Genomic DNA, 17,844 nt, shown 5'->3' on the forward strand with positions numbered 1-17,844 from the left:
GCCGCGGGCACGCCGTCGTTGCGTCGCTGCGACGTGCGGCTGCGGCGTTCCCGCCGTCCCCTGTTCCCGCCGCTCTGACCGGCGGTTGAGGCGGCGCGGGCCCGGGGCTGCGAGCATGCTGCGCAAGCTCACCGTTGACCAGATCAATGACTGGTTCACCATCGGCAAGACCGTGACCAATGTGGAGCTGCTGGGCGCGCCACCCGCCCTCCCGGGCGAGGCGGCCAGGGACGAAGCGCAGCGCAGGGACACGGCCCCCGGCGCCGGCCCAGAGGCCGAGGCCCAGGCCCAGGCCGAGGCTGTGGCCCGGGCTCAGGCTCCAGCCCAGGCCCGGACGGCGGCGTCTGGGAGGTAGGAGGCCGCGGGGAGGGACGGGGCGGGCACAGGTGTGGGCCTGGGCGACAAGGACGTGCGCCGCCGCACACCCCGCGTGCCCGCACTCCTGGCCTCGGCCGTTCAGGTGGTGTCTGGCCCTCCCAGGTGGAGCTGGCGGCCAAACAAGCCTCACCCCGTGGCCGGGACCAGGTTAACTTGCTCCTTCGAGAAGTGGAGCCGCTCCAGAGTTGAGTTCAGCTGTATTGATAGGCTTTTTTTTTCTTTTTTAAGTTATTAAAGAGCAGTTTAAATTTATAGAAACACTGAGCAGAAGGGAGAGCCCCATGTACCTCCTCCCCCCCAGGTCCCCTTATTGTTAGTGTCTTGCTTTATTGGGGTCTGTTTGTTACAACTGACAAACCTATACGGATGTATTACCGTTAACTGAAATGAGAATTAAGATGAGGGTTCCCTCCTGGCGTCCTACAGCCTGTGGGTTTGGACAGAGTGTAGCTACCATTAGTGTCATACAGAAGAGTTCCACTGCCCTAAACAACTGTGTTCTGCCTCTTCATTCCTCCCCCGCCCCCAACGGGGTTGGCAACCACTGAAGTTTCTATTATCGCTGTAGTCTTGCGTCTTGCAGAATGCCATATTGTTGGAATCGTCTGGGATGTAGCCTTTTCAGATTGGCTGCTTTACTTAGTAATATGCAATTAAGATTCCTCCATGTCTTTTCAGGGCTTAGTAGTTCACTTCTTTTTGTGCTGGTAGTATTCCAGTATCTGGGTGTACTACAGTCTACTCAATGACCGATATATATATTGGTCATTTTAGAGCCACACCCATGGCATATGGAGGTTCCCAGGCTAGGGGTCAAATAGGAGCTACAGCTGCCGGCCTACACCACAGCCACAGCAATGCTGGATCCTTAACCCACTGACCAAGGCCAGGGATCAAACCTGTGTCCTCATGGATCCTAGTTGGGTTCGTTAGCCACTGAGCCACGCCGGGAACTCCCTGAAGAATATCTTGATGAGGTCCAAGTTTTGGAAGTTATGAATGAACGTTCTCTTGCAGGTTTTCGTGGGCTCAGAAATTTCAGCTCATTAGGGTAAATGCTAAGGAACACTAATGCTAGATCCTTGTTTAGTTTTATCACTGCGCGTCTTCTTATTCTTTGACTTGGCTGCTGTCAGGCAATCTGTTGATGTGATTTTGGTGTAAATAAAAAGGATGCCTTTGTGTTGAGAAGACCTAGACCTAGACCTGGTGAGTAGAATCACCTGCTCCCTCTTTAAAGAAGCTCGGTGCAAAAGTGCCTCCAGCTTGCGACTTCCACCCTAATTCTGCCATGTTGACTGAATCAAAGGGTCCGGGTCAGAAGCAGGGGGGTTAGGTGATAACAACTTTATGTGTCAACCTGGTTGCCCCATGGTGCCCAGATATTTGGTCAGTTAGTACTCTGGATGTTTCTGGAATTTTTTTTTTTTTGGATGAAATGAACATTTGAATAGGTGTATATTGGAGTTCCTGTTGTGACTCAGCGTGTTAAGAACCCAACTAGTATCCATGAGGATGCGGGTTTGATCCCTGGCCTTGTTCAGTGTGTTAAGGATCTGGTGATGCCACAAACTGTGGCTTGGATTTGGTTTTGCTGTGGCTGTGGTGTAGGCTGGCAGTTGCAGCTCCAATTTGACCCCTAGCCTGGGAACTTCCACATGCCACGGGTGTGAGTGACCCTAAAGAGAAAAAAGGTAGGTGGATTTTGAGTAAAGCAGATTTTGAGTAAAGGATTTTTTTTTTTTTTTTTTTTGTCTTTTTGCCTTTTCTAGGACCATACCCGCAGCACATGGAGGTTCCCAGGCCAGGGGTCCAACCAGAGCTGTAGCCACCGGCCTACACCACAGCCCCAGCAACTCGGGATCCGAGCCGCATCTGTGACCTACACCACAGCTCACGGCATTGCCGGATCCTCAACCCACTGAGCGAGGCCAGGGGTCAAACCCGCAGCCTCATGGTTCCTAGTGGGATTGGTTAACCACTGAGCCACGACGGGAACTCCAAGGAAAGGATTTTGAGTAAAGGATTCTTCATGATGTGGGTGAACCTCATGCAGTCAGTTGAAACCCTGAGCAGAGCAAAGACTGATCTCCCCAGAGCAGGAGGGAACTCCTCCTGCAGACTCGTTAGGCGCTGATTGCAGCGCCCCCGTGAGCCCCTGCAGATTTGGGACTCGCCCGCCCGCAGCTGGGTAAGCTGGTTCCTTAGCATCAGTCGGTATGTACACACACCCTGTTGGTTCTGTCCTCTGGAGACCCTGGCTGGTAAGATCATCCCAGTGGGAGATGGGACAGTGGTTTACCCAGGACAGTGGCGGTGGGTGTGGTAGGCGGTGGTGGAATTGAGGCTGCCTTACTGAGGGGTAGGAATGTGCAGCTGCATCAGGTACAGAACAGGAGTGGGCAGCAGGCGTGGCTGACACCTGGGTTTCCGACTGAGCACTTGGCGGCGTTGCTGTCTGCTGTGAAAGGCCGGACCGCAGGAGCATCTGGTTTACAGTTTGCTTCTGAGCTTGTTACCCTTGAAGTGCCTGTTAGGTACCAGTAAATGCCGGCGGTCTGGAGTTGAGGAAGGAGGTCTGGCTGCGGAGCCGGATGTTTGGGAATGTAGGTCTTTGAGCCCCGTGAGATGAGTTTGCCGAGTCTGGTGAGAGAGCCTCTTGGGCAGGTGTGGAGAGAGGGGAGGTCTGAGGACCTGAGCCTGGAGCCCTTGAGTGTCTAGAGGTGGGTGAGACAGAGCCGTGCGGGAGAGACCGGGAAGGAACCACCACGAAAACCAAGCCAGTGAGGCCGTTTTAGACAACTGCTTGTTTAGGGCCCTGCTTGTGTATCTCTTAGTACTTTTAAGGAGTTGTTTGTTTGTTTGTTTGTTTTGTTTTTAGAGCCACACCCGAGGCATATGGAGGTTCCCAGGCTAGGGGGCCAGAGCTGTAGCTGCCAGCCTACACCACAGCCACAGCAACGCCAGATCAAGCTGCATCTGCGACCTACATCATAGCTCATGGCAGCACTGGATCCTTAACCCACAGAGCGAGGCCAGGGATCGAACCCACCACCTCATGGTTCCTAGTCGGATTCGTTTCCGCGGAGCCACGGCGGGAGCTCCTAAGACTCATTTTATGTGTGGTTTTCCCCACCTAAAACCTTTCTGCGGATGCAGATTTTCACTGAATCTGCTCTTAGCACAGTACCTGGCCTGTGGAAGGAACCCAGATAGCTGTCTGGAGGAACGACCTGCCTTCACAGGCCCCACTTACTGAGGCTTACAAGGTGCTGGGTCCTCATTCCGGAAATGATGAGAGCTGCTGCCTCATGTGCCCCTACCTTGAATGAAGCCTGACCTCTGCCTCACTGCTCTGACCAGAGCTCACGTCCCTGAGGTAGGGGGGTGTGTGTGTGTCTGTGTGTGTGTCTCTTGTCTCTGTATACGGTCAATCCAGTAAATATCTCTGTATCTTGGCAGCTGTACCATCAAATAGTTGTGGAATCAGAGGCTCTCACTGGTGCCATCACCACCTGGGTCTAAATAAGCCGCCATCGTCTCTTGCCTGGATTATACAGAAGCCTTCTGTTTATGGCCCTTGGCTTCCTCTCTTTGCCCCGATAGTGTCTTGTGGCACCTAGAATGCCCGGCCCGAGGTGGATGCTCTGTTAACGCCTGCGGAAGGAACACATCCTTGAGTAAGCGCTTGCGTGGAAGGGTGAGCACCTGTGGGCCTCTGTGGGATGGATTTGCTGCAGGAAGAAGACGCAGACTCTGGATTGCGGCTTTCAGAGTGTACCTCCCCCCGACACCCCCTCATCTGCTCTCTTTCACTGCCCTCTGGACACCCTGGCGTTTACCCCAAACTCCTTTCCACAGCCTGTCTTCTGCCTGGAGGACTGCCCTCTCCCCCATCCCTGCCCCGTTCCTCCCACGACAGGCTCCTTTCATCACTCAAGACTCTGTTTCACTGTCTGCTCCTTAGAGGGACCCCGTAGCTTGGGAAGTGACCCCACCGCCTTTCCCAGCCTCTGGAGTCTGTCTCACCTCTTTCTCTGTCGATGAGCACCTAGCACTTGTCTGGTTCGTGATGTGGTTTTGGCTCCTCCACCATCTCGAGGGGACCAGTCTGAGAGTTCCAGCTGTAGAACTGGATGAATAGTGTCGCCGTTTCCTGAGAAATCACTAGAAAACTCTAGCTGAACTGTTAGAAGAGCTATGCTTTTAGTTTGTGTGTGTTTTGATTCCTTTGTTGCTTTCTTGGATTTTCTTTATCCTTTGAAGAAACAAACCTCTAAGATTTTGGTTTTGAGCATGTTGATTTTAAGTTGCCTGTGGGCATCCAGGGGGTGTGTCAGGTAGGCAGCTGGCTCTGTGCACCTGGAGCTCAGAGGGTGCGCTGGGGCTGGAGGTGGTGTGGGGCCTGACGGCTGATGAATCCTAACTGGGCCACTCTGTGTCTCTGGGATACTGGGCAGAGCCATCGGGCGGGGGCCCCCGTTTGCTCTCCTGCAAATGGGAATAACACCTCCTCCTTTCAAGTTTAGATTAAATGAGATGTACACTCGGTGTCTGCATGTAGAAGAATGACCTTAATGTTATTAGAGAAATCGGGCTGGGTAATAATGCCGCGTGGAGAGCTTACTGTATGTCAGGTTATCCCAGTGCTTTTACGTGGATTGGTGGATTTATTCCTTATTATTCCATAGCTAAAACTTCTGGCTCCTGTGCCAGCACTTTCTATAACACACCCCAGGCTTTCCTAGTGCTCCTTTCCCCGTTTGCCCCTGACTTGTATATATATATTTTTTCTGCTTTATATATATATATATATATATTTTTTTGTCTTTTTATCTTTTGTTGTTGTTGTTGTTGCTATTTCTTGGGCCGCTCCCGCGGCATATGGAGGTTCCCAGGCTAGGGGTCTAATCGGAGCTGTAGCCACCGGCCTACGCCAGAGCCACAGCAACGCGGGATCCAAGCCGCGTCTGCAACCTACCCCCCAGCTCACGGCAACGCCGGATTGTTAACCCACAGAGCAAGGGCAGGGACCGAACCCGCAACCTCATGGTTCCTAGTCGGATTCGTTAACCACTGCGCCACGACGGGAACTCCTGCTTTATATTTTTAACCCTCATTTCTTTGCCAATTTTAGGTACTATAAACGTATAAAAGTGTGGATCTCTTAATATTCAGGAAGTTACTTGTGTTATAATTCCTATTTGATTTGTCAATTTACTAGAAACAACTATAGTTTTGTTTATTTATTTATTTAGTTTTTTTAGGGCCACATCTGGGGCATATGGAGGTTCCCAGGCTAGGGGTCAAATCAGAGCTACAGCTGCTGGCCTCCGCCACAGCCACAGCAGTGCCGGATCCTTAACCCACTGAGTGAGGCCAGGGATCGGCCTCATGGTTCCTAGTTGGATTTGTTTCTGCTGTGCCAAGATGGGAACTCCTAGAAAAAACTATAGTTTTAAATTACATACCAATACTGACACGAGAAATACAATTATTGCCAAAAACAAAAATGAGATAGAAACTCAATACCAAAATCTGTGTATTTTTCCACTCCCTTTAAGAGTCTGGTTACGGGAATGATTCATGTATTGTGGGTGACTTAGAGTGGTGTGGGCTCATTTTCATCCTGGACTCGTGGGGCGACCTAACGGTCTACAGCTTCTACAGCTTCTTCCGTCGCTGTGAGCTCCCCCCCACCGCGGTTGAAGCTGTGGCACATGCCTGGGCCTGGGATTGAACCCATGCTACAGCAGCGACCAGAGCTACTGTAGTGACAACATCACCCTTAATTCACTGAGCCACATGGGAACTCCACTGTGAACCTTTGATAGGAGTTATTTAAAAAAAAAATATTTCTTTTCCTTTCTGAGCAAGGAGGATGCCCTTTTTTTTTTTTTTTTTTTGTCTTTTGTCTCTCTGCCATTTCTTGGGCCGCTCCCGCGGCATATGGAGGTTCCCAGGCTAGGGGTCTAATCGGAGCTGTAGCTGCCAGCCTATGCCAGAGCCACAGCAACAGGGGATCCGAGCTGCGTCTGCGACCTGCACCACAGCTCACGGCAACGCCGGATCCTTAACCCACTGAGCAAGGGCAGGGATTGAACCTGCAACCTCATGGTTCCTAGTCGGATTCGTGAACCACTGCACCACGACGGGAACTCCCATGGATGGCCCTTTCTTAAAAGTGCTGTGGGCTCAGTCCTTTGTTCTGTTCACTGGCTGTTTAAGGTGCCTCTGGAGAGAGATGCTTTTGGCGGCTCTGTGGTTTATTTCCTGGTGGACATGGTGAGGCTGCTCGTTTAAGTGCTGGGTTTCGTAGAGAAACTCCAAGTTGTCTTTAAAACACAGTCGGGTGGTCATTATTAAGACATTGGTGTTGAAATGCTGCTTTGCTGCTTTGCTCAGTCACCGCGCAGTAAGCAGCGTGCCCGTCTGGGAACATTTACCTCCGAGACAAACAGTTTTCTTTCCGAGCACACTTGGAGTGGTTGAAGGAGTGTAGGCAGTTGTGCCATAAAAACTGAACAGGGCAGGAGCGAGAGGTGTCTATATTTTAAATCCACTTGGGATGTATTTCCGTTTACCTTATTAAACCCTGGGCAGGTTGACATCCATTATTACCTGGCTAGCATTTAAGACCAAAGTGAGGGCGATTCGGAATGATGTAGAAGTTACCCAAGAGTGTGTATTTTCTGGGAGTTCCTGCTGTGGTGCAGTGGGGTCAGCAGCATCTCGGGAGCACTGGGTCGTAGGTTCCATCCCCAGCCCGGCACAGCGGGTTAAGGCTCTGGTGATGCTACAGCTGCGGCGTAGGTCACAACGGGGGCTTGGAACCAATCCCTGGCCTGGGAACTCCATATGCCACAGCACGACCCAAAAAGGGGAAAAAAAAAAAAAAAAAACGACAAAAAAAGGAAGAAGGGTGTGTATTTTCTGGGAGTTCCCCATGGCTCAGTGGGTTAAGGATCTGGCTTTGTCACTGCAGTGGCTCGGATTTAGTCTCTGGCCCAGGAACTTCCACACGCTGTGGGTGTGGCAAAAAAAAGAAAAAAGAGTGTTTATTTTCTTTGGAGTGTGTATTTAGTTCCCACCTTGGATTTTTTTTTTTTTTTCTTTTTAGATGGAGAAAAAAAAAACCCATTTGAATAAACATCAAAAAGTTAGGGACATTAGGTTCCTTGGACTTAAATTTTTAAGATTCTAGCACTTTTATCACCGAAAATAAAGCTGGCTAATGACTAGTTTTCTACTTTAATAAATTATGAGAGGTTAAACTTTATCTATTAAACATGTTGCTATTTTATTTATTTAGTCTTTTTAGGGCCGAACCCGCGGCATATGGAAGTTCCCAGGCTAGGGGCCAAATTGGAGCTGTAGCCACCGGCCTACACCACAGCCACAGCAACACCAGATCCGAGCTGTGTCTGCGACCTTCACCACAGCTCACGGCAATGCCGGGTCCTTAACCCACTGAGCAGGGCCAGGGATCGAACCCACAACCAATATGTTGCTATTTTAAATGAACGTAACACCAGTTTAAATTACAGACCAGCGTTGTTTTTCTTTGAGAGTAGCAGTTGCTAAAGTCAAGCCAGTCTGTTTCCTTTTACTGGTGTCCTGTGGAGCTTTGTTTTTGTACTTCCCCTTAATGTTGACTGAGGTTAAAAGGGATGGGGGGGGGGTTCCCGTCGTGGCGCAGTGGTTAACGAATCCGACTGGGAACCATGAGGTTGCGGGTTCAGTCCCTGCCCTTGCTCAGTGGGTTAACGATCCGGCGTTGCCATGAGCTGTGGTGTAGGTTGCAGACGTGGCTCGGATCCCACATTGCTGTGGCTCTGGTGTAGGCCGGTGGCTCCAGCTCCGATTCAACCCCTGGCCTGGGAACCTCCATATGCTGTGGGAGCGGCCCAAAGAAATAGCAAAAAGACAAAATAAATATCCTGTGAACAGTAAAGCGGCCCAAAGAAATAGCAAAAAAAAAAAAAAAAAAAAAAAAAAAGGATCGGAGTGTTGGGCTGAAGCACCGCTTTATTCTCAAACACACTTGGATTCCTGCCTTTGCCCTCTGCCCTCACCTGCCCAGGACGACTCGGGACGACCTTGGACAGAAGATTCGCACACGTCGTTTATTTTAGTCTATACACAGCTTCCTTTTAGAGTCAGGGTCAAAGGTAATGTCCCAGTTATTTTGTCAAGTTGCATACTTCATACAAATTTTGTATTTCAAATTTCAAAATACAATGTTCCTGTGATATGTATTTGAGGTATAGGAAAATACGTCAAACGTTTTTTCAAAATATTTAGGAAATATTTTAGTTAAAAGCATACTGTTCAATGAAAACATTGCATTTTTAGAGTGATTAAAAAAGGAACACTATTTAAAACATAGGCTACATCCACAGGGATTTTAACTTTTCATCTTGCAGCAAAATAACATTAAGTCACATCTCTGTCTCCTGTTCTTGATGTTAAGAGTTCTGACGCTGGGACGGTCACAAAGACCCTCTGGTGGTGAGTAGTTTAACTGGACGGGTCATAACGTGGCAGGTTCCATATTCGGTGTGAGAATGTTGGGAACCTGTTCCTGGTGTTCCTGTCCACGTAGCTTGAAATAGTGGGTATTTCGTCTTTGTCCGGAGGCCTGGAGCTTGCCCCTGGGACCGCAGAGCGGGCAGGGCAGCCTGTGCCCCGGGGCTCTGCCAGGCCCTCTTGCTGACTGCCTCTGTCAGCGCTGCTCAGGAAGTCTTTCAGAACTTGCTTGAAGATGTAGACAATTTCCCATGGCAGTACATCATTTTCTGCCAAAACTTCTCGAAATCTAGAGGCAAAGCAGTTATAAATATTCAATTCAGAAAATTTCTGTTGTATCCCTTTGTCTCCAAAATCCAGCTTACATAATGTAATCTTACAGCAATTACCCACCTTTTGAGTACTGTGTACATTGCTTTACAATTATGCTTCTAGTAAAGAAACTCTGAATGTGATTTTAAAACATTTTCTAGCCGGTGAGATGTCATCAGATTTTTTTTTTTTTTTGTCCAGTCTAACCTTAGGGATTTTGGTGGCTGGGTGTCTAATACACACGACTGAAGAACTTATCTGCTAGAATACAGCTTGCAGTCTGAACATACGAGGAGCTTAGACTTGACAGTAGCAGATACCACAAGAGAACATAGTATTTTTACCTGCTGAGAATAGTTGCAGTTTGACAGGGTTGAACCTGTGAGCAAAGAACTTGGAGTTGTCTTTGTTCGGAAGCTGGGATGGTTGCGTGGGGATTCTGGTAGTTTCTCAGCCAATTGTAGTCCACACCTGTTTTCTTCACTTTCTCCTCATTTTCGATCTCTTGTAATAACCTCTCTCGTTCCTTCAGATGCCATTTCAATTCCCGAAGCAGAGTCTTTGTCACTACATCTGAGTCAGGGTAGTGTGTGGGTTTGTAGGACTCGTACTTTGGCCATTTCATCCAGCCAAAAAGGGGCATTTTTAGCCTATGGAAATATTCTCACTTGTTTATTTGCATAAAATGTTATGGTTCTCATGAGCAAGTATTTGTTTCTTTACAGTATATTTATCAGAAAAGCGCATGAATTTTTCACTGGTTAGATAGACAGGTCAAAATAAGATTACAGTGGATTAAAGTCTTTTAAATTTCTAACTAGGTCAGTGTTAAAAACCAGGCTTTGAAAATACCTTGAAAACGTAGCTAGGCAGAAAGGAAGTGCAGTCAGAGGTAGTCTGCAGACTGAACCTTTTCTGGAAATAACACTAACACTTGCTATTAAAAGGTCTTAGGCGGCTTTGGGATATTAACATACAGGAAAGTGCTATCTACAAACAACTTTCGAGTCAGGCTTTGTACAGAAAAGGTTTAAATGTTACCTGTGCAGGTGAAGGCTCTGACGTGGCGATGTTGTCCAGGAGTTTGCTTGAATTGGGGATGAGGCCGTGCTTCACTCAGGCCACCTTGTTCTCCTGGACGTGTCCCCAGCGAAGGAAGGAGCAGCCTTTTTACCGAAACCGAGTTTGAAATAAATAACTCTGTGTTAGGAATGAGGTTGTGATGTCTTCATTCGGAGAGAATGCTCGTTGATTCACCTTGTAAGTAAGCTCGAAGAAATGACAAAAATAACCTACTCTTTAATCTTTACAAGTTATGTAATGGGTTGCCTTTGGAATGTGGCTCAGTCTATTTGAAAAAGATGCCGGCAGCTACAGATTCTGGTCCTAAATGCATTTGGACAGATCTTTGGTGAGGAGATGAAGAAGGGTCCTCTGAAGCAGCACAGACGCGCTCCCAGCTCGAGTGGAGCCTGTCGCATGACGAGATGCTTTGCTGTGCGTCGCTGTAGGTCACAGTTTAGTGCTGTATTTTTATGCCTGTGGAGCTCTAAAAATAGCTATGTTGCTTTCATTCTTCAGCTTAACTTTCAGGCCATTTGGAAGCCAGGTCACTGTCCCCTCTAATGAAAGCAGGAAAAATAGATCAGATTTGACCATTTGCAAAATATACGTTCTGAGAAAGCTTGTTAGAATGGAGCAAAATAGGCTAAGGATGTTGATATCCGTCATGTGCGAAATATTTAGTACATGTTAATTTTGCACACATTTTGTTTTTCTTTCTAGGTAGTAGTTAAATTTGCATGTTTAGGCAAGTTGCAATGTCTTCGCAAGGAGATGACTGTAAAGGCAGCGTTGTCACCCCTCCGGACGCGCTGATCAGGCAGTGCTGACTAAGGGCAGGACCCACAGAGACGTGAGAACGTGACGCAATTCAAGACGAAGTCTTGTCATTCATTATAGAAAAGCATTTTTGTGTTGTTTAAATTTTGGAGCTGAAAGGGAACTTCCACTTGGCGTTGGGGGCCTGCCGGCCTGGAAGGGCCTCTACTGCGCTCCTTTCTGGCCGCGAGTCTTGCTCTAGAGCCCGTGGGCTCTCGCTCGCTCCGTCTGCGTGAAGTGACTGCGCAGTGGCGTTTCCTTGCGTGACTTTGGTTTCCTGTTGCCCTTTCCATCAGACCTGCGTGTCGCGGGTGACGAAGAGTGAGTGACGCGTGGCCACCCCGCAGCTCCCGTTCGTGGCCAGAAGCGGCCACCTGTCAGGAAGCATCACAGCGCATCGTGTCTCGCGCTGCGCGGGGGAGGCGGGGACCTTTGTCCCTGCAGAACTGTCCCCCCGCATTTTCTGCTCCCGTTCCCGTGAATCCTGCCTCTTCTTTGCATAGCCTCCTTGTCATTGCTTTATTTTTTAAATTTCTTGCCTCTGAAACAGTAGCGAAAATATGAGAAATACGTAGGCCGTGGGGCGCGACCCTCAGCTCCAGCCCAGGCCCCCTGCGGGTCGCGCGGTCCCCGCCCTTCAGCTGCGACACCCCGCCTCTCTCTCCCGCGCCCCTGTGCTGTCATCCTCTCTGGGGCTGCGCCCCCGGCCGGGCTCGCCTGCTTTGCTCTTTGCGCTTAAACTTGGAGAGCGGCCGGCGCCGCTTGTTCCCGCTCCCCCTGCTCTCTAGGCCCTTGCGGCTGAATTCTGCTCTGTCCGCCGCTTTAACTGCAGCGCTCGTGCCGTTTTGACCTTGCCGTGGCCTGGGTGCTGGGCAGGGGGCCGGCAGGCTGTTCTCTGCCCTCGCGGAGCCGGTCTTCCCGCGTGGGGACCCCGTTGCGGCGGGCGAGGCGGCGGGGAAGGCCTTGCTGCCCGCCGATGGCCTGGGCAGAGGCGCGGAGGCGCTCGGCCTCCCAACCCCAGCTTGCCGCTGAGACTGGCCCTCAGCTGAGCCTCCGAACTTTCCCACCACTGCGGCCCACCTTCCGTGCATCTTCCTTTGCCCTTGGGCGTGTAAAGCAGTTTTTCTAGCACTTAGGCTGAGCTGCTCTTGTTGTTGCAAGTTATTTTTTTCTGTTTATCTCCTGAGGTGGTTACATGGACGTAGAGCCCAAGGGTCGTTCTCTGATTGCAGCGGCCCCCCCCCCCCCCGCCACCACCGTGCAGCTGGGGCGCACGGACGTTTGTAGGCCAGGGTCGGGAAGTTCCTTTGCCTTGCTCCTTCCTGTTTGTCAGGCTGCCACCAGATGCGTGTTGGACTTCTCTTTGGCCACACCTGTGGCACATGGCTATGCTCAGGCCAGGAGTCAAACCTGCGCCACAGCAGTGACCCCACTGAGCCGCAAGGGAGCTCCTATCAAAGGTTTCAGTAAGTTGAATAAATGAATTTTTTCTGATGAGTTGCCACCTCGTTCGGTTATTTTGTGTGGGAGCCATAGAGCTTGGGCTGTGAAGCAATGAGGTTGGTTTCTTTTGGTCATCGTCTTTGTTTTCCAGATTACACCTTCTTAGCTGAAGAGTAGAAAATTTGATAAAGCGAAAATAGGATCCTATCCTTCCTCATGTGTGCATGTTTAAGCTGTGAGAGGAGTACCTAAGTCTAGAGGGACCCAGTTTTGGAATCTTGAAGGGCAGGTAAGGGGCTGGGTCGTATGTACATAATGAATATGTCTGTGGTCAGGGCCTTTGGGGGGGTCATTTTTCTTTTTATTGAGGTAAAATTCATGGAACACAAAACTAGCCATTTTAAGGGGACGATTCGGTGACGTTTAGTGTAGTCACCTCGTTGTAAAGCCACCAGCTCGATCTAATTCCAGAACATTTTCACCCCTGCAGAAATTCTAAAACCATACACGTGGGTTTTGTTTTTTGTTTTTCGTTTTTTTTTTTTTTTTTTTGGCTTTTTAGGGCCACAGACCCGGCATGTGGCAGTTCCTGGGTTAGGGGCCTAATCGGAGCTGCAGCTGCTGGCCTACGCCGCAGCCACAGCAGCGCTGCATCCTTAACCCGCTGAGCGAGGCCAGGGATTGAACCCACATCCTCGTGGATCCTGGTTGGGATCATTAACCGCTGTGGCCTCTGTCCTTTGCTCCTCCGCTCCGCATTCTCTAAGCCCTTCCCCACTCCCACGACCCGTCTCTCGACACAGCCAAGCCTTTGGAGTCCAGTGATGACACCCCTGGTTAGGGACCGTCTGGTGGACCCCCATCCCAGCAGGTGTGATCTCTGGGTGTGTGGAACGGGTGGGGGCGGCCTGCGTGTGGCACTGACCCGGTGCTCCAGGAGTCTCGGGCCTGCGCCAGTCTCCTACCGGAAGCTGCCAGGGCCGTCTTGGGCAGTTCTCAGCGCATCCGATGGCAGTTAAAGGAAGAGTGTTCATTGTAAGGAGGCGAACATCCTTCTGTTTTTAATTCCTTTGCTACTGAATTAAAAGTTCTGGATTATTGGTTCTTTCTTTAAAAGATTTAAATCAAGGGAGTTCCCATTGTGGCTCAGTGTCTATGAGGATGCAGGTTTGATCCCTGGCCTCACTCGGGTTAACGTCCGGTGTTGCTGTGAGCTGTGCTGTAGGTTGGAGGTGTGGCTTGGATCTGAAATTGCTGTGGCTGTGGTGTAGGCCTACAGCTGCAGTCCAGCTCGACCTCTGGCTCAGGAAATTCCATGTGCTGCAGGTGTGACCCTAAAAAGAAAGAAAAGAGTATTTTAGTTAAAACACACAAGGCATGTACATTTTAAAGGAAAAAATCGTATTTGTATTGGGTTGTTCATGTCTTACTGACTTAAGGAGATTCTTAGCGCACTCCTGTGTGTGGCTGCAGATGTTGGCCCTTAAATGATCGCTTTCCTCACCCTTTAACCTTTATAGACATTGTTCATAAGTTTTATAGTTAGTTCAGTTTATTTTGTGTGTGAATGTGTGTGTATTCTTGTTTAAGGCCTTCTCTACTCCGAAGTTAGGTACAGAAGAAGATGAGCTCGTGCCGCGTAGAAGGACGAGTGCCTGGGTGTTGAGTTGGTTTGGAGTGGATTTGAGCTTGGTGTGAGTTGTCGGGGCCCCACGTTGGGCGGATTATCCACGGTGAGTAGCCGCTGCTCCCCCAGCAGGTTTTCCTGATTCCTCGAGTGCCCAGTAACTGGGGCCCGTATCCTGGGCTCTTTGAATGTTATATTCTGAGACGCTGGGTCTTGTTTAGATTCTGTAGGGAAAGCCGCTGAGCAGCTGGGTTCAGGCTGCAGGTTCCACCCAGCCTCTCGTGGGCCGCGGATTCCATGGGGTTTTCAGAGCCTTTCCTCGCGCCTGTCTGGATCTGGGCTGCGCTGTGCCGCCTAGTGGCCGCCTGCAGCCCGCTCCTCAAGGTCTGCGATGGGCCGTCTGGGGTCAGCGCGCACGCACGCACACGAGGACCCCGGTCCAGGCGAGCCCAGTGGGCCCTGAAGGGCCGCCCCAGGTGTCTGCCCTTGTCCAGGTGCTTTCCTGCCCCAGGGCTTCCCTTTTTGATCCTCTGGCTGGAGGACGGGCTTTCTTGTCCTGCCTTGCCAGCACTTCCTATGGCAGCATCTGCACCGCAGGCCAGGCCGTGGGAGGACGGAGGAAGAAAAAAGGCAGCAGGCATTTGCCCCAGCTCTTGGAGAGGGGTTTCTCTCCCTGAGTCTGACGCTCCTGCTGCCCCTGGCGCGTAGGGGATGGAGGAAAGGAGAGCGAAAACTGGGCGCTGCCCCCACTTTGCACATTCGGAGCCCCCTTTCCTGCCCCCAGGCACACCGAGGGCTGCCCCCGGGCCGCTCCGCCAGGGTGGTGCCGTGCCTGCACTTCACAGTGTGGGAGTGAGGCCCGAGTGCGTTCTCTTCTTCGTCCCCCGTCTGCCTGTTCCTGTTCACCTGTCGGAGTCCTCTGGAGCCTTCAGCCTTCTGTCCAGGTTTGCAGCTGCATTTACGGGAGGTACAGGGCGCAGCGGGCTTATGGGATCTTACTGCAAGTTGGACCCTTGGCATTGTTCGTGACTTTTTTTTTTTTTTTTTTTTTTTTTACTGTTTTCAGACCCCAGGTCTAATACGTCAGCATACTCTCTGGGTACCACTTTCGCTACTGCCACTCTGGTCCAGGCGATGTCGTCTCTGGCCTTGGTTGTTTCTTGTGGTTGGTCCATTAGGTGGTCTCCCTGCTTCTGCTGTGTCTCTGCCCCCATCACCCGTCTCTCTGTGTACTTCTTATTCCCAGCAGTCTCCGTATTTTGCTTTATTCCTCCTCCATGAGGACAGTCGGCTGCTGCTTCATCCCAAGTACTTAAGACAGTGCCTGGTATGGAGCTGGCCCTAATTACTAGTTTGCTGAGTGAGTTAATGCCAGACAAGCAGTAACCAAGAGGAAGCCGATGTGACTGTTAGTATCGGGCAGAAGTAGACTTCCCTGCAAGTAGCATCTTATTAAAGTAAACTTCAGTTTCCAGCATGGTGTCCTGACGGTCTTCCCTGATAGCCGGGCCTTTAAACTAGACCTTGGTAGTAGCAGCAGACTGTAATTGATGGCGTATCACAACTCTTGCCTTTTTTCACTTAACGTTTTGAGCATTTTCATCCATTAGCGTCCTTTGAAAACGGTACATGCTGAGTGAGATATGCCCTAGTTGCTGCTCTGTGGTGTACTTTTCCAGGCTTGAACTGTTAGAGTTGGCAGGAAAAGGTGTCCCTTCTCCCGGAGGGCCCTTGGTCCCGCGCCTTGTCTTCCTCCTCTGTGTTGGGCACGAGCGCCTTGCGTGTCTGCTCTTTCCCCGCGGTAGAAAACCGCTTTCGGAGTTCCCGTCGCGGCTCCGTGGTTAGCAAACTAGTGGTTGACCAGTTCCATGAGGACACGGGTTCGAGCCCTGCCTTGCTCAGTGGGTTAAGGAGCCGGTGTTGCTGTGGGCTGCGGTGTCGGTTGAAGACGAGGCTCGGATCGGCTGTGGCTGTGGGGTCGCCCGGCAGCTGCAACTCCAGTTGGACCCCTAGCCTGGGAACCTCTGCAACGCTTGGGTGCGGCCTTAAGAAAGACAAAAAAAGACCAAAAATAAATAAATAAATAAATAGAAGGATGCTGCTTCCACGGGGGCAAGGGCTCGGTTTCGTTTGCTGAGGCATCTCTGTGTCCAAGAGCGTGTCACGTGTGCCCGGTGTTGCGTAAACAGGTGCTGCACCTCCGGCCGCGTGGCTGCGCAGGAAGCAAACTCGCCGTCCGGGTTCCTCCGTCTGGTTTAAGAGTTGCCGTGAGAAGGAGTCACAGGAGAAAATGAAACGTGAGGTCGCGTGTGCAGGAAGCCGCGTGGCTGAGGGAGTTGGAGAGCCTCGCAGCGGCGCGGCTCCGAGAGGAAAGGCCGGAGGAGGAGCGAGACCTCGGGAGCCGAGGGCGGGCGAGGGCCGGGGCTTCCGCGCGGGGAGGCCCGCCGGTGCCGCCAAGCGGGTGTTCGTTTGCCTTGCGGGGCAGATGGGCCCACTTAGCCCAAATTTATCTCTGCTAGTGACTCTCTTCTGGGAGAAATTTGCCATTTAAACTCTTCCGGGTGGTTAATGGAAGGGCAAGGCAAGGCGCTCTTTTTTAATGTTTTTTTTGTTTTTGTTTGGGTTTTTTTGCTTTTTAGTGCTCCAGCTGCAGCATGTGGAAGTTCTCAGGCTAGGGGTCAAGTTGGAGCTGCAGCTGCCGGCCTGCCCTACAGCAGCGCCACCTCCGAGCTGCACCTGCGACCTGTAGACACCACAGCTCACAGCAGCGCCAGATCCTTGACCCGCTGAGTGGGGCCAGGGATAGAAGTTGCATCCTCATGGATCCTAGTCCGTTTCATTAACCGCTGAGTCACAGAGGGAACTCCCATTTGTTTCCTTTTGCTTTTATTTCTGTTGCCTTGGGACTCTAACCTAAGAAAACATTGCTGCAGTTTATGTCAGAGAGTGTCTTGCCTGTGTGGGGTGCTGACTGCCTTTAGTTCAAGATAATCCACATGGAAAAATGGCACATGTTGGGGAGGCTCGTTCTGAACCCCTGTAGCTTCCGTCTGTGTCTTGGCCTGTGCTGCTTTGTCTCTGGGTGCAAATACTGCTGTCGGGCAAGGTACTGCGGGAGGACGTGTTGGCTGGCAGGAGGTGTGCGGTTGGGTTTGGTAGACACCGGCAGGTTGCCCTGCGAAGTAACTGGTCATATCCGTTTTACCACACTTTCCTCAAAATCTAAGAGGATTTGTTCTCTTTGCCAATGTGAAGAGAGGAAGGTTTCTCATTGTTTTAATTTGCATCTGTTTGGTGACGCGCTGTGAGTTTTATTTTGTTTATTGATGATTGACATTTTTTCTTCTAGGACTTAATGTTAAAGTAACTAGGAATTCTTCTAGCACATGGGGTTTCTTCGCTTTTTGTAAAAGTTATACTAACATGTAATGTTCTTTGCAGGCCACTTAGCCAGAAGAGCTCAGAAACCGAGTATATTGACAAATACCGCCAGCTCGAGGCACAGGAGTTTGATCTGTATGACAGTCACCATTCACCCACTGGGCCAGGTAAACAGACGGCTTTAAATATCTTAATATACACACGGGTTGTGCACACGTTAAAAGCATCCATTAGGTTCTTAAAAGTCTGCAAAAATGGGGTATTTTGGTCAATAAGGATCCACATTGCTTATT

At 50.6% G+C, this 17,844-nt stretch overlaps 2 protein-coding genes across 3 annotated transcripts in view; one reads left to right on the forward strand and one right to left on the reverse strand.

Annotated features, from left to right (window-relative positions):
- TDRD9 (tudor domain containing 9) overlaps positions 1 to 17,844 on the forward strand; it is an 85,242-nt gene continuing 67,398 nt past the window's right edge. For both annotated transcript variants that reach the window (XM_021081572.1, XM_003128749.4), the window contains exons 1-2: positions 1 to 351; positions 17,612 to 17,718. In XM_021081572.1, the coding sequence (XP_020937231.1) occupies positions 116 to 351; positions 17,612 to 17,718 (343 nt within the window). In that variant the 5' untranslated portion in view covers positions 1 to 115. The remainder of the gene's footprint in view (positions 352 to 17,611; positions 17,719 to 17,844) is intronic.
- Positions 8,391 to 10,741, reverse strand: RD3L (retinal degeneration 3-like). Its single transcript, XM_005653540.3, has 3 exons — positions 10,261 to 10,741; positions 9,564 to 9,869; positions 8,391 to 9,196 (listed from the first exon to the last, which is right to left on the reverse strand). The coding sequence occupies exons 2-3, from the start codon at positions 9,860 to 9,862 to the stop codon at positions 8,899 to 8,901; spliced, it is 597 nt and encodes a 198-aa protein (XP_005653597.1). The 5' UTR covers positions 9,863 to 9,869; positions 10,261 to 10,741; the 3' UTR covers positions 8,391 to 8,898.

Source organism: Sus scrofa, unplaced genomic scaffold (assembly GCF_000003025.6).
Source record: "Sus scrofa isolate TJ Tabasco breed Duroc unplaced genomic scaffold, Sscrofa11.1 Contig1914, whole genome shotgun sequence".
Lineage (NCBI taxonomy): Eukaryota > Metazoa > Chordata > Mammalia > Artiodactyla > Suidae > Sus > Sus scrofa.